This window comes from Carlito syrichta, unplaced genomic scaffold (assembly GCF_000164805.1).
Source record: "Carlito syrichta isolate Samal-C Ts95f unplaced genomic scaffold, Tarsius_syrichta-2.0.1 Scaffold302454, whole genome shotgun sequence".
Taxonomy (NCBI): Eukaryota; Metazoa; Chordata; class Mammalia; order Primates; family Tarsiidae; genus Carlito; species Carlito syrichta.
The window spans coordinates 206436-221926 of record NW_007246550.1 but is presented as its reverse complement, the minus strand read 5'-3'; the positions used below and the strand labels follow the sequence as shown (position 1 = coordinate 221926).

The 15491-nt window shown below is 49.8% G+C and overlaps 1 protein-coding gene across 2 annotated transcripts in view; it reads left to right on the top strand.

The window, feature by feature from the left end:
• ANXA13 (annexin A13) overlaps positions 1 to 15491 on the top strand; it is a 51092-nt gene that overhangs the window by 19754 nt on the left and 15847 nt on the right. For both annotated transcript variants that reach the window (XM_008056749.1, XM_008056748.2), the window contains 3 exons: positions 2272 to 2347; positions 11609 to 11703; positions 14987 to 15157. In XM_008056749.1, the coding sequence (XP_008054940.1) occupies positions 2272 to 2347; positions 11609 to 11703; positions 14987 to 15157 (342 nt within the window). The remainder of the gene's footprint in view (positions 1 to 2271; positions 2348 to 11608; positions 11704 to 14986; positions 15158 to 15491) is intronic.

Sequence of the window (15491 nt, the reverse complement as noted above, 5' to 3'; positions counted from 1 at the left end):
TCCAGCCTGGGCAACAGAGTGAGACTGTGACTTTTAAGAAACAGACACCCGAGAGCTTTCTTGTACCCCCAGAAGATGCAAATAAGAGAGGGGTTGTGGGGCATGTCTCCCCCGGCCGACTGCGAAGGCCCTGGAGTTGCGGCAGGGCGGTGCGCCGGGCGGGGTGCGGGCCTCGGGAGGCACACTGAGCTGGGGCAGCTGCCCCTGCAGGCCTGGGACTGACTGCCCACCCTGTCTGCACCCGGCTTCCCCGCCGTGGGGGCAGGCTCTTCACGCCCACGGCCCCTGAGGACAGGAAGGAAGGTCTACGCTGCCGGCATGGGGCAGGCGTTCCACACGTCGGCCTCCCTGCTGGCTTCGAGTCCTTCGGGATGGGGGGCCCTCCATCCTGACCGTGCGTGGGGGCGGGGCAGGCGACCCCGAAGATCCCTGGGGCTCCCCGAGTCTCCAGTTCTCCGTTAACCAAGCCTCGACGCCATTCCTCCCCCAGTCTGCGGGTATTTGGCAGGACATGTCAGGTCCCAAGGGCGGACACCCAACCCACAGAACCCGGACCAAGAAGTCTGTTGGTGGATGAAGCTGGCCAGGGCGGGACGAGGGCACTGCTGGAGCCAGGGGCTGATGCACCTCTCTCTTTCCCTCCTCCTCTCCTCCCCCCCTTTCCCCCTCCGTCTCTCCCTCTCTCCCTGTCTCTGTCTCTTTCTCCCCCCTCCTTTCCCTCTCTCTCCCTCTCCCTCTCTCTCTGCCACCTCCCCATCCTTTCTCTCAGATAAAAGGCCCACGGCAGCCCCAGATTGATGCTTTCTCAGGTTAGCAAGCCCAGGAGAAAGGGAGAGACGCGTATCTCTCTCGACATTTATGAATCAGCCAAGGAGAGGACTCAGACTGATTCTGCATACATCACACCCACTCCAGAGCCAATCCCGGTTTCCAGGATGGCAGGGCCAGAGACCACACCAGGGACTGGAGCCAGGCCATGGGGCTTGAGCCTCCTGACTGGAGGCCCAGTGAGACCACGGGATGGGAGGCCGGGGACACCCTCAAAGGGAACAACACTGCAGGGGTAGAGGCAGCATGTCCTTGACACCGCAAGTGGGGCACTGTCCACTCCCACCAGGGGCCAAAGGGAAGGAGGAGGGACAACACGTCGGGGGGCCTGGCAGTGGTGCTCGAACCCCTTCCCTGGCAGGCGAGAAACACGTGTACACATGTCGCGGGAAGAGGCCTGGAAGGAAGCCAGAGAACAGGGGCTCAGGGAGTGGGCGTGGCTGCGATTCACCTGCATCGTGGCTCTTTCAATAGGGACATGCTTACTTTGGGGCCACCTTCCGTCTGTGTGGGCAGTGCTGGGTTCTCATTTTAGTGCTCAGAGAAGGTGGTGGCTCACACTTGAGGCCAGGGAAAGAGGACCACCTGAGCCCAGGGGTTTGAGACCAACCTGGGCAACGTAGCAAGGCCTTGTCTCCACAAACACTCAAAAAATTAGCTGGGAGTGGTGGTGCATGCCTGTAGTCCCAGTTACTCCGGAGGCTGAGGCGGGAGGGTCACCTGAGCCCGGGAGGTTGAGGTTGCCGTGAGCCGTGATCATGCCACTGCACTCTGGCCTGGGTGACAGGGCAAGACCCTGACTCGAAAAAGAAAATAAATTTAAGTTAAAACAAAGGCCAGTTGAAAGAAAAACAGCCAACAAACAACCATAGATGTGGGCAACTTGGACGACAGGTGTGTCCACGCAGCCTGAAGTGTGGAAACCACTCAGGGCAATACGTGAACTTGTTCGCTGGGGAGACCAGAAACCCAGCCCAGGCTGGTTCACAGAGTGTCTCTGATAAACTAAACAAGTGTCTCTCGCAGTGCAGGTGGCAAACACCAAGTCACCAGACGAGTCTGGAGGGAGGCCCAGAACCCCAGCCTCTGGCAAGACCTGCTCCATAGACACGGCTGCGTCATGTGTCAGCAGGGAGGGTCTGCATGCCAGGACATCAGCCCGCAGTGCTGTCCTTGGTTTCAGGGACACACACAAGGGCAAGGCTGGTGGAAATCGCCCATCGCAGAGGGGGCCGAGCCTGTTGTCCCTGGGGACAGAGGGGCCGTCCTCTCACGGCCATCCAGGGCCAGCGGCCCCACGGAGAGCCAGCCACCCCTCAGGGGCCTGAGTTTCCCTCACTGACTTCTGCACAGTCCCCTGCTGGGATGCCCGCCTGGCCTCCAGGTAGCCAGAGGCCATTCAAGACGCCTGTCCTGTCATCTGACTTTTTCCATTGTTTCCAGGTCAAAGCGAGAAGCCACCAGGGTTTTGATGTGGATCGAGATACCAAAAAGCTGAAGAAAGCCTGCAAAGGAGTGGGTACGAAAGTCGCTTTGTTTGCTGATTGACTTCTGAAGTCCACTCACTCAGCCTCACACCCAACATTCCCACGAGGTGATGTCGCCTTGTGTGTTCCAAGCCAGCTCCAGTCTAGCCCTTTAAGGATCTCTTTATTCGTTTCCAAAGTTACGGTCAGATCCTGTTACCTTCCAGGACTCTACAAAGCAGGTGTTCCTTTCGACCTTGGGCTGAGGGAAACGTCCTGAGAGAGCACTGTGCAAATCCTAGTGAGGCCAGGCCAGTGTCGTTAAGCTCCTCCGAGGCCCTCCCGGGAGGTGGCAGAGAGGCGGGTCTGATAGAAGCTGGATTAGGGGGACTGTGAGTTGCATCTAGAAGGGACCGAGCGGGTGTAAAACAGCGGCCAAGGTCAAGAATCAAGGGTCAAATGTGGAGAAGCTGTTTAGATGCAGGCCCAAGGTCGGGGTGTGGCCAGGAGAGGGGTACTGCTGGGAGGGCAGGAACAAGCGAGCCCAGACCAGGGAGGAACGAGGGAGAGACAGCTGGGTCAACAGCCACGAAGGGAGGCTCGGAGCCTGGGAGGCCGTTTGTGAAACAAGGTCAGGCCCTGGAGCCCGGGAGGGGGGTTCTGAGCACGGATGGGAAGAGCTCTCTGGACAGGAGAGAGAGACAGAGTCAGTCTGGGAGCTGGAGAGAAACCTTCGTGGGGGGTGTCAGGCAAACATGGAGGGCACTTGTGCCTGGTGGCCCGACGGCCAGTGAGGGGCTGAGCTTCTCTGCTGAAGGGCCCGGCCTGAGGTGGAGTGTGGGCTGGGTGGTGGTTCGGAAAAGCCTTGAACCGCAGAGAAGGGGAGCTGGCCAGAAAGCCCGTCGGTCCATACCGAGGCTGCCGGGCAGGGAGACCACAGCTTCCCCTGGCCCCGGCCCCCACTGGGTGGCTTTGCGGGTAGGACAGGAGAAACAGACGTTAGGCTGACCCGGGTTTGCCGTTCAGGGTTTCAGAGTCACCTGCACGGGGGACGCTGAAGGGAGCAGAGGGCCAGGGACACAGCTGGTTCATTCCCCGGGTCTTCTTTTTTACACAGATTGAGAAACTTTTAAGGTTTCAGGCGCCGGGCTAAGTGCTTTAATACAAAATCTTATTCAGTTCTTCTCACAAAAAGCCACTTGCAGCTGAGGAAGCAAAGGCCTGACTAGTCAAGCCACACACCCAAAGTCGCCAAGCCTGGAGGCCGAGAGCCCTGGGACTGAGCCCAGATCTGCCACTCACTCCGGAGGCCACCGACTTAGCAACATTCCAGCCGGGGTCCTGGAGGAGGCAGGGCTGCCTGAAAGGACGTTGTGGGGCTGCCGGCAGCGGAGGGCCTCTGAGCCCACAGGACGTGGTGGTGAATAGTCCTTTTGCTTGCGATGCCATTCACATACCTCAAAAGTTCACTCTTCCGCCGTCCGCAGGGTTGCGCAGCCATGGCCGCTAGCTAATTCCAGAACATTGGCATCACCCCAGAGAGGAACCCTGAGCTCCTCCCGTGGGCAACCCTCCTCCCCTCAGCCCCAGGCAATCCCTAATCTACTTCTCCTCTGGGGATTTGCCTGTTCTGGACATTCCACGCTAACAGACTTGTACAATATGTGGCCTTTTGTGACCAGCTTCTTTTCCTTGGTATAGCATTTTGTGAAAACACGGGATAGGTTTTTTTGCTTAGAAGTGAGCTGGTGGAGACTCACTTTCCTAGGACCGGGTGTCAGGTGGACCAAACACAGCCACACACCGTGTGTGTGACTCCAGGAAACTAAGTGGATCTGTGATGGAAATAGAATGGTTGCCTTGTCGAGAGAGGTGAGAAGTCCTGGTGGAACTGGGGCTGGGGGAGAGACGATGGAAGTGGTGGAAGAAATGTCTGCATATTAAGCGTTCTCAAATACATCAGAGAGAGAGAGAAAGAGAGGAAGAGAGGGAGGGAGAGGAGCAAGAGAGGGGGAGGAAGAGAAAGAGAAGATGGGGAGAGAGAAGGGCGGAGAGAGAGAGAGAAAAGGGAGGGGAAGGAGGAAGGAAAAGAGAGAAGACAGGGACGATAGCCTGGGCAAGCCAGTGAGACCCTCTCTCTACAAGAAAGAAAAGTTAGCTGTGCGTGGTGGTCATGCCTGTGGTCCGAGCTTCTCTGGAGGCTGAGGCAGGAGGATTGCCTGAGCCCAGGAGGTGAAAGCTACGGTGAGCTGTCATCATGCCGCTGCACTCCATTCTAGGCCACAAAGTGAGGTCCTGACTGTAGTAGTAATAATAATAATAACAATAATAGCAAGAAGAAGAAGAAGAAACTGAAGAAAAACTGCACTCTTGACAAAATCGGTCTACAGGAGTGTGCCCCTGTCTCACAAAGGTGCCAACCCTGCCGGGGCTGGACTTAAATGCCCAGGGCAAGGCTATCTGGGAGCCACAACCATAAGCCACACGGATGATTTTAAATTTTTGAGAAGACACATTTTAAAGGAAAAACAAGCAGGTAAAATTCACTATTTTCACAGTGAATTTCAGCGAACCCAGTACTCCATCAAAAATACCACGTCATCATGGGATCAACATAAAAGTGATTAAAGTGGCATTTTACCTCCCGGGTTCACATCAAGGTTTTGAGACTCAGAACATTCCCTCACTCAGAGCATCGTAGCTTAGACCAGCCGCACTTCCAGCGCTCAGCACCCCATGCAGCCAGTGCCCTCCCCCCCGTTTTGGACAGAGCAGACTAGAGCCCCAGGTGGCCACCAGGGCCTGTGCATACCCTGCCCACTCACCCACCTGTGCAAACCAGAGCAATAACGCATAACGTACAATTTTATTGTGTTTTTCCAAATGACACAAGATGTGCAGATGTCCTCTTGGTTTGGCGTCCCTACTTTCCTGGTGTCCGAAGTTCTGCTCAATCTGAGTCTCAGGCACCCGAACAATCCCCCGACTTCTCTCACCACAAAGACCCTGGTCAGCCCTTCTGCTCAGGGCTCTGGGGCCCTCTGCGGCCTCACCCAGCTCCAGGCACCCCATGACAAGGCTCGGCCCAGGCCTGCCTCTTGTTGGGTCACCCAGCAGGGCCCCACTGGAGAGAATGCCCTAATCCCAACAGTGCACGCACTCCAGTGTCCGCTTATCCCCTCTGAAAGGTAAAAGGACGTTGCCGTCCTCCCCCGCAGTGTCGCCGAGACAGGCTCTCAAGAGATGGGAATTGTCTAGTGGTCCACAGTGCCCATCCCCGGGATCTTTCTGATACGCAGATTCTGATTCAGAAAGCGTGGGGCGCAGGTGGGGGCACGAGTATGGATATGATCAGTCCCTCGTCAGATGTGAAGCTTGTGAATATCTTCTCCCATCCTGTAGGTTGCCTGTTTGCTCTGTTGAATGTTTCTTTTGCTTTGCAGAAGCTTTTTAGTTTAATTAAGTCCTACTTGTTTATTTTTGTTTCTCTTGCATTTGCTTTTGGGGTTTTTATCATAAAGTCTTTGCCTAGGTCAATGTCCACAAGAGTTTTTCTTGTAAGATTTTTATGGTTTCAGGTCTGACATTTAAGACTTTAATCCATCTTGAGTTATTTTTTGTATATGGGGAGAGATAAGGATCGAGTTTCTGCATGTAGCTATCCAATTTTCCTAGCACCATTTGCTGAATAGAGTGTCCTTCCCCCAGTGTATGCTTTATCAAAGATCAGCTGGTGGTAGGTATTTGGATTTATTGCTGTATACTTTATTCTGTTCCATTTGTCTATGTGTCTGCTCTTGTACCAGTACCATGCTGTTTTGCATACTATAGTCTTGTAGTATAATTTGAAGCTAGGTCAAATGATGCCTCCAGCTTTGTTCTTTTTGCTTAGGATTGCTGTGGCTATTCTGAATCTTTTTTGGTTCCGTATGAATTTTAGGATTTTTTTTCTAATTTTGTGCAAAATGACATGGATAGTTTAACAGGGAATGTGCTAAATCTGTAGATTGCTTTGGGTAATATGATCATTTTAACAATGCTGATTCTTCTAAACCATAAGCATGACATGGTTTTCCATTTGTTTGTGTCCTCTACAATTTCTTTCATCAGTGTTTTGTAGTTCCTCTTGTAGAGCTATTTTACCTCCTTGGTGAAATATATTCCTAAGTATTTCAGTTTTTTGGCTGCTATTGTAAATGAAATTGAGTTCTTGATTTGAGTCTCAGCTTGGTCACTACTGGTGTATAGTAGTAGTGCTACTGATTTGTGTGTGTTGATTTTGTATCATGAAACATTACTGAATTCATTTATCAGGTCCAAGAGTCTTTTGGAGGGGTTTTTAGAATTTTCTAGATATAGGATCATATCCTCGGGATAGAGATAGTTTGATTTCTTCTTTTCCAACTTGGGCACCCTTTATTTCTTTGTCTTGCCTGATTTCTCTGGCTAGGACTTCCAGTACTCTGTTGAATAATAGCGGTTGAAAGTGAGCATCCTTGCCTTGTTCCAGTCCTGAGGGGGAATGTATTCAGGATGGCATTAGCTGTGGGTGTGGCATATATGGCATTTATTATTTTGAGGAATGTTCTTGCCATGCCTATCTTGCTGTGAGTTTTTAATCATAAATTTAAAATGGGGATTGAAATGATGATTTTTGTTTTTAATTCTGTTTATGTAGTGGATCACATTTTATTGGCTTGCGTATGTTGAAATTCCCTTGCATCCTTGGAATAAAACCTGCTTTGTCATAGTGGATTATTTTTGTGATGTACTATTGAATTTGATTTGCTAATATTTTGATGAGGATTTTTGCATCTATGTTCATAAGGGATATTGGTCTGTAGCTTTCTTTTTTGTTGTTGTTATGTGTTTTCCTGGCTTTGGTAATTAGAGTGATATTGGCTTCATAGAATGAGTTAGGGAAAATTCCCTCCTCTTCAATCTCATGGAATAGTTTCAGTGAAATAGATACCAGTTCTTCTTTGAAAGTCGAGTAGAATTCAGCTGTGAGTCCATCAGCTGAATGGACTTTTGTTTGTTGGGAGACTTTTAATTACTGTTTCAATCTCGCTACTCATTATTGGTCTGTTCAGGGTGTCTATTTCTTCCTGATTCAAGGTTGGGGGATTGTATGTGGGTTGTATGTTTCCAAGAATCTGTTCATTTCCTCTAGACTGTCTTGTTTGTTTGCATAGAGGTTTTCCTCATAGTCTCAGATGATTTTTTGAGTTTCCATCATATCAGTTGTAGTTGTCTCTGTTTTCATTTCTGAGTGAGCTCATTTGAATCTTCTTTCTTCATTTCTTAATTGATCTAGCTGGTGGTCTATCAATTTTGTTTATCCTTTCAAAGAACCAACTTTTTGTTTCATTGATCCTTTGTAATTTTTTATTTCAGTTTCACTTAGTTCTGCTCAAATTTTCATTATTTATTTTCTTCTGCTAGCTCTGGGTTTTGTTTGTTCATGTTTTTCCTAGTTCCTTGAAGTGTAACGTTAGACTGTTAATATGTGATCTTTCAGTCTTGTTAATGTAGGCCTTGGTGCTACAAATTGTCTTCTGAGCATAACTTTGACTGTTGTCTCAGAAGTTTTGATAGCTTTTTTCATTGTTTTCATTTGTTTCGAGGAATTTTATAATTTTCGTCTTGATTGTGTTGTTGACCCAAGGATCATTCAGGAGCAAATTGTTTAATTTCCATGTTTTTGTTTGCTTTCTCAGGTTCTTCTTGGAGTTGATTTCTAGTTTTATTCCACTGTGATCTGAGAAGGTGTTCAACAGTATTTTGATTTTTTTGAATTTATTGAGATTTGATTTGTGGCCTGTCATATGGTCTGTCTTAGGGAATGTTCCATGTGCTGATGAGAAAGGTATATATTTTGTAGTTTTGGGGTGGAATGTTCTGTATATGTCTAAGCTCTATTTGCTCTAAGGTCTGTTTTAATTTCAATGTTTCTTTGTTGACTTTCTGCTTTGATATCTATTGCTGTCAGTGGAGTGTTGAAGTCTCCCACTATTATTATATTGCTGTCTGTCTGGGTTTTTTTTAGGCCTAATATAATCTGTTTTATAAAGCTGGGGGCTCTAGTGTTAGGTGCATGTGTATTTGCAAGGGTTATGTCTTATCGTTGGTTGATCCCTTTATCATTGTATAATAGCCATCTTTGTTGTTGTTTTACTGTTGTTAATTTAAAGTCAGTTTTATCTGATATAAGAATGGCTACTCCTGCTCATTTTTGGTTTCCATTTGCATGGAATATTTTTTTCCCACTCCTTTACCTTGAGTCTATAGGAGTCTTTGTGTGCTAAGTGGGTCTCTTAAAGGCAGCAGATATTTGGATTTTTTTTTAATTCATTCTGCCATTCTATATCTTTTCCATGAGGTGTTGTGACAACTTATGTTCAGAATTAATAATGGTTTGCACGGTGAATTCCATTCATCATACTGACTGTTATCTAGTTGCTTTATTTATTTATTTTCTTGATTGTGTTGGTATTCCATAAGGCCTGTGAGCTTTATTATGTCCAGTGTTTTTATACTCATGTGTTTTGACCCTTTGTTTCAATATTTAGAACTCCTTTAAGTATTTCTTGTAGAGCCAGTCTAGTGGTGACAAATTCCCTCAGTGTCTGCTTGTCTGAGAAAGACCTCATTTCTCCTTCATTGATGCTTTTGTCTCACTGCTCTTAAAATTATTTCCTTTGCATTAACTTTGCATAACCAGTTGATTATATGCCTTGGGGATAACATTTTTGCAATGAATTTTCCGGGGGTTCTTTGACCTTTTTGTATCTGGATGTTTAGATCTCTGGCAAGACCAGGGAAGATTTCCTCTATTATTCCTTCAAATAGGTTTTCCAAATTTGTCACTTTTTCTCCTTCCTCAAGAATGCCTATGATTCTTTGGTTTGGATGTTTTACATAATCCCACATGCTTTTAGATACTTTGTTCTATTCTCTTGATTCTTTTTTTTTCTGTTGTTGTCTGATGGGGTTAATTCAAAAGCCTTGTCTTCAAGTTCTGAGGTCTTTTCTTCTACTTGTTCTAGCCTACAGTTTAAGCTTTCCACTGCATTTTGTACTTCCCTAAATGATTCTTTTATTTCCAGAATTTCACCTTGTTTTGTTTTTTGTTGTTTGTTGTTCTTTTTAGGACGTCTACATCTTTGGATAATTTTCCATTCATGTCCTGAATAGTTTTTTAAATGTCTTTATGTTGGTTTTCAACTTTCTTCTAAAGCTCATTGAACAATTTTATAATCAACCTTTTGAATCTTATGTCTGGAATTTCAAAGATTTCATTTTGGTTAGGGTCCATTGCTGAAGGGTTAGTGTGGTCTTTTGGGGGGTGCTGGAGAACTCTGTTTTTTCATATTGTCAAAATTGTTTATCTGCTTCCTTTTCATTTGGGTAGACTTCTCACTTGAGGGTTACAGGGGGGCTGATGTAGACACTGTAGGATTTTCTTGGTTATATATAGCCTTGATATGGTGAGCTTCTCAATTGTTAGTGGCAGTGCTTTGCTGAGTACCTGCACTACTGGCTCACAGCATCCTAAGTAGCCAACGTGGTTTAGAAAGTGATGCTAGCTGGGGTCTGGGATTAGGCCTTCCCTGAAGCTGAGGTATTATATCAGGTGTGGTGGGCTGTGCTGTGGACCTCCAGCCAGGAGATGGCACTTGGGAGAGAGAGCCAGCTGAGATAGTGGCCGTAGGATTTCTCCTTGGTAAGTGTTGCTCCAAAGAAGTGCCCAGCCAGCCTAGGCAGAGGGTGGGGCTCTGGGGATCACCTAAGTTCTCTGTCTGTTCTGAGCCTTTGAGGAGAGTGCAGGGGGACAGAACTCCAAGCACCCCACCCACATGCACTCCTGGTCACTCCTGTGGGGCTTAGGCGGGGCAACACGGCCATGCAGGGTGGGCACAGAAGCATTTACGTGGGAGCGTGGTTGCTATGACAGCAAATTCCACCCAGCTTCCTGCCTTGTCTTCAGGTAATTTTCCGTCTGAATGTCAAAGTGCAGCCAGCCATGGGCCAGGAACTGTCTGCAGCCAAGGAGTTTGCCCTTGAGGTCCATCCCCTCCCAGGCTGGCTAGAAAGCAGCTGCAAGAGGGTTGAGCTCCTGGGACATGGTGGCTTTCTTTTTTCCTGCACCACTCCATGTGGGCTGTGGGGAAGGCAGTTTCCTGTGAGGAAATGGAGTCCCACAAAGCTCAGTAGGTCCTCCGGGTTGGAGGCAGGAGCACAGAACTTCCGAATTATCCTCACTCACCTTCCCCACTGCATCTGGAGGTTGCCATGGACGGTGGTGGTAAAGGTGAAAGTCTGGCCAGTTCCAGTCCAGGCCAATGGAGGTTTTCTTCTTCGCCCGAAGTGGTTATTATCACTCCTTTGGAGAGTTGTGGGGTTAGCTCCTGGTCCTGCTCCTCCCTGGGTACTGAAGAAACTATCTGGGTTTGCTCCAGAGGACAAATGCACCCTAGCTCCTGAAATTAACAAACGTTTGAGTGGGATTGATGCTGTAGCCATTTGGGCTATGTCTTAATCTCATCCACTCAATTATAAGTACTCAAAGGCCAAGAAGTAGGTTCTACTTCTTGTTTAGTTTTTAAAGACATTTCTATTGAGATATGATTCACATACCTTACGATTCACTCAGTTCAGTTGTGCAACTTGGTGGCTTTAGTATATTAACAGATGTGTGCAACCATCAGCACAGTCGATTTTAGAACATTTTCATCACCTTAGAAAGAAACCCTGCAGTCTAGCCATCACCCAGCCACCGATCTCTTTTCTGACTATGTGGATTCCCTATTCTGGATGTTCACTTGACCAGAATCCTATAAGATGTGGTCTGCAGTGAACAGCTTCTCTCGCGAGCACAAGGTTTTATGGGCTCATCCGTGGGTAGCACAGGTCAGCACTTTCTTCCTTTTTCTGGCCAAATAACATTCCACTGGACAGCTAGCCCACATTTGTGTATCCATTGATCGCTGATGGACGCTGGGTTGTTTCCATCTTTTGACTATTACGAATGACGTTGCAATGAACATTCATGTATAAGCTCTGTGTGGACATGGTTTCGATTTCACTGGAAATAAAGTTCAGAAACAGGCCCCCTTGGTTCCTCTTTCCAGCCCAGTGCCTAGCCTTGTGCCCACAAACCAATGAAGAAAATGCAGTGTTAGGCACACCGTGTGAATGCTCTAAGGTCCATCGGGTCCACAGATGCCTCGGACCCCCATGAAGCTGTGAGTCCTGGCTCACACAGTCTCAGTGAAAATCGCCCTCCCTCTTGCTTCTTTCTCCTGCATTAGGAACCGATGAAGCTGCCATCATTGAGATCCTATCAAGCAGGACCTCAGACGAGAGGCAGCAGATCAAGCAGAAGTACAAGGCAGCATATGGCAAGGTGAGTCTGGGGTCCAGGGCCAATGGCACATGACCACGGTCTTGACCGTCTCTGCCCCCTCCACGTTCCCAGGGCAGCAGGGGCTGCCTCTCAGGATGTTGCATCAACTCAGGAGAAAAACTGAAATCATCACTTACCAACCTTAATTGACTTCAGAAAAACTGAAGTTACTTTGTTAACCTAACAGCCTGTAATATCAGTACTCTTGAACTCATTATTTTTTAAATTGACTTCATTTCTCTATTAAGCCCTTAGTCATTTTTTTCCTACTCCATTGGGATTAATTCTGTGTATGTAGATGGGCCAGTGATTTGAGAGTCAGTTTCCATGGGAGGGGTCTTTATACAGACATTCGCCGTTTATTCCACTGTCTCAAGAATAACACCTTCTCCTTAAGTGCTTGTTACTGAAAACAAAACAAAAACAGCCTCCACTTCATTAAGCATCAAGACCTTCTTTTCTTTCTTTACACTTCCTTTCTCTCGTCCTTCTTGTTGTTGGCCATGCCGTTAAATACAGAAATCTTCCAGTGGACAGCAAGCTTTCTTGTGTCTCTATCCATGTGACATGCACACAACTTAATCTTTTCTTAGTGTCGTTAGACTTATCAACATTATTATTATTTGTTATGCAAATGACATCAGTCATTGTGCCATACTCTCATCTGTACTTATAGAAACTTGACCATTTCCATCACTGCATGTATAAGCATCTTTAGAGAGACAGGGATTGGTTCTCCTACGTAGTTGACCTTAGGCAGGTGATGGTCTCTGCAGGCCTCCGTGTCCTCACATGCGGAACAGAGCTGGCGACTCCTCTCCCCTCTTGGGTTTCTGGAGAATCGAATGCAGAAAGGAAAGCTGTGGCAGGCATGGCAGTTTCCATTTTACAGACCATATGTCTAAATGACTTATGTAAAGTCACACACCTAGGGGAAAAAAAGACCCAGGACTCACGCTGAGTGCTCCAACTCCAGGGTGGGCCTGTGGCAGGGGGAGTGGCTGCATGGAGCTCTTTGCTCCCACACTCCATGGCCCAGGTGGCTGTGTTTGCCATTTTTTTGCATCTCTCCTCATCATCAGGCTCGCCGGTGTCATTGTTTAAATAAAAACAAGAGAGCCTTCCTTTCAACTGCATTTAGCTGAATGGGGTGAAGCTGACTTCCCACCCCTGTCCACTCGCCTGTCCAGCGGCCTCCCACTTCGTATGTCTGTATCCCCCCTGCCAACATGGAAAGTCAGACACAGGCGTCTTCCTCTTCCGTCTGCAGTAAGAGCCGGTGGGCTCCGAGTGGGGCCTGGGCTCCCGTGAAAGGAGAACGGGCAGGTCCCAGCACCGCCCTGACAACTTTGCCTGCCAGTTATCTCTTCGTTCTCAGGCTCTCGGCTTGATTAGAGGCTGGGGCTGCCGCAGAGATGCCTGGAATCCCAGCATCGTGACGCTCAGGATGTCAGGGGTGGTCAACTCGGAGCCCCTATGCCAGCCGAGCCCCAGAGGGTCACCATGGCACGGTAACAGAGCGTGTTTGCGGGAGAGCCGGGACATCCTGAGCTGCCTCCACCAGGCAGGATGTGAGCACAAGGGATTTGTTCTCACACCTGTGGCTTGGGGCAGCGGCAGCTGGGTTTCTCAGCTGCAGTTCCACCTAATGCCCACCTGGTCTGGAAAGCTGTCTCCGATTTTTGAACAGATCCTTGCCGTAGAGCACCTACCTACCAGAGGCCTACCTCCACAGACGCGGTGCCAGCTGGGGCGGCTGCCGTCGGGCAAGGCTGCCATCGGGGGAGGCTTCTGTTGGGGGAGGCATATCTCAGCTCCCTGCCAGACTGCAGACCCCAGGGCCTCAGATGGAAATCTGGGTTTTTCTCCCAGGGCCAGAGGTCACAGGATCGTTTGTGAAGCAGTTGATTGCCTCCTCTCAGAAAATCCCTTTCCATGCAGGATAATACTAATAAGCAGTTGTTGAACATTTGCGGGGTACCAGGCACTGTGCTCGGTGCTCACCCAGATGGCACATTCACTTCTCCCAATGGTCTGTGAGACAAGTCTTACCATTCTCCCCGGTTTTTTGGTTTTTTTTTTTGAGTTGGAGTCTCACTCCGTCGCCCAGACTGGAGTGCAGTGGCCACTCCCGGCCACCGCAGCCTCGACCTGCTGGGCTCCAGCGATCCTTCTGCCTCATTCTTACAAGTAGCTGGAACTACAGGCGCTCACTACCACACCCAGTTAATTTTTTGATTTATTGTAGAGCTGAGATCTGGCCAATTTGCCTAGGCGAGTCTCGAACCCGCGAGCTCAGGCAATCCACTCACCTCAGCCTCCCAAAGCACAGGATTGCAGGCTGAGCCACCGAGCCCGGCTCCCAGTTCTTAGGGAAGGAAAAGGACCTATGGCAAAACTAAGTAGCTCTCCCGGGGCCTCAATCCACGGTCGCGTGTTCCTCACCACCACGCCATGCTGCCGAGGGCCCAGGCCCGCCCTGTGCTGAAGTGTGGGTCCCTGAAATGCCAGCTGGTCTGTGGGCCTCCAGTCTGACCCGTGCTGGCCTGCCGCTCGGCGTGAGGGTCCTTCCTCAAGCTGGGGGCTTTCAACACTAGTTGGGATGATGTCCATTCTTGGCCTTGCCCCTCTAACACACCTCGTAAGAGGGAGACAGGAGAGGGCCGTTTGTCCATCTGGATAAGGGGCTGGTCAGAGAAAGACGAAGGTGGCGCCTGTTGGAACCGGTGCCAGTAAGAATGTCACGCACGCCCCGTCCACCTGCCTGCGTTCTCTCCCGCATGTGTCCCTTCCAGGATCTAATAAGGTAGCTTTACGGGGGGTTGATTTTCCAGGACAATCCCGAGTTGCTCCTGTTGCTCCCTTAATTGTTCATCGCGTCGCCTGTCACTCTCAAAACCTCCCAGTTTGGATGACAAATTATCTGGTCCCCTCGAGAGCACAGATCTGCACTTCCGTCCTTCCCGGCTGGATGTCTGGGGACAAATCCTCACCTTCCAGGTTCAGGTGGGAGCCAGCCCACACCTCCGCTGCCGGCTGTCGTGAGCCCCGGCTAAGGCGGCGCTCTGAGCCCTCCGCGTTCTGTAAATGCGCTGTTACTGCGAGGCCACTGAAGGGCCCCAGCCCCGCGCCCCCTGGGAGTGCCCCTCTGCTCCCTCTGCTCTGGCCGCCTGTGGGGAAATGGACGGGCAGCGAGTGTGGCGGTGGGTCCAGCCCTGCCTGTGTCCAGGGAGGCGCCTTGTGGACCCTGTCCTGGCTCAGTCCCCTCCCTATCTCCCCTCAGGACCTGGAGGAGGTGCTCAAGAGTGAGCTGAGCGGACACTTCGAGAAGGCGGCTGTGGCCCTCCTGGACCGCCCCAGCGAGTACGCAGCCCGGCAGCTGCAGAAGGCCATGAAGGGCCTGGGCACGGACGAGTCGGTGCTCATCGAAGTCCTGTGCACGAGGACCAACAAGGTCAGTCCCGGCCCAGCCCTCAGGCCCGCTGGGGACGGCTGCTGCCCCAGAGAGGACGCTGCCTCCGGCCTTCTCTCCAGGGTGGAGCAGGTGTCTGGGCAGCAGTGTGTCCATGTGGCCCACGTGGGAGGGGTGTCGCCTCGGTCTCCCAGAGGTCAGTCTTGGAGCTGACAGAAAAGAACCCTCCAGAAGAGCTTGTGGGTGCAGCTTCTGTTTTCCTGGAGGGATGCACAGCTTTTACGCAGGCTGCTCTGTCCTGCGCTCCCCCCCCTTCCGGCCTGAGTCATGCAGCAAGCCATCCAGGCCTGTCCAGCATCAGAGACCAGAGAGGTAT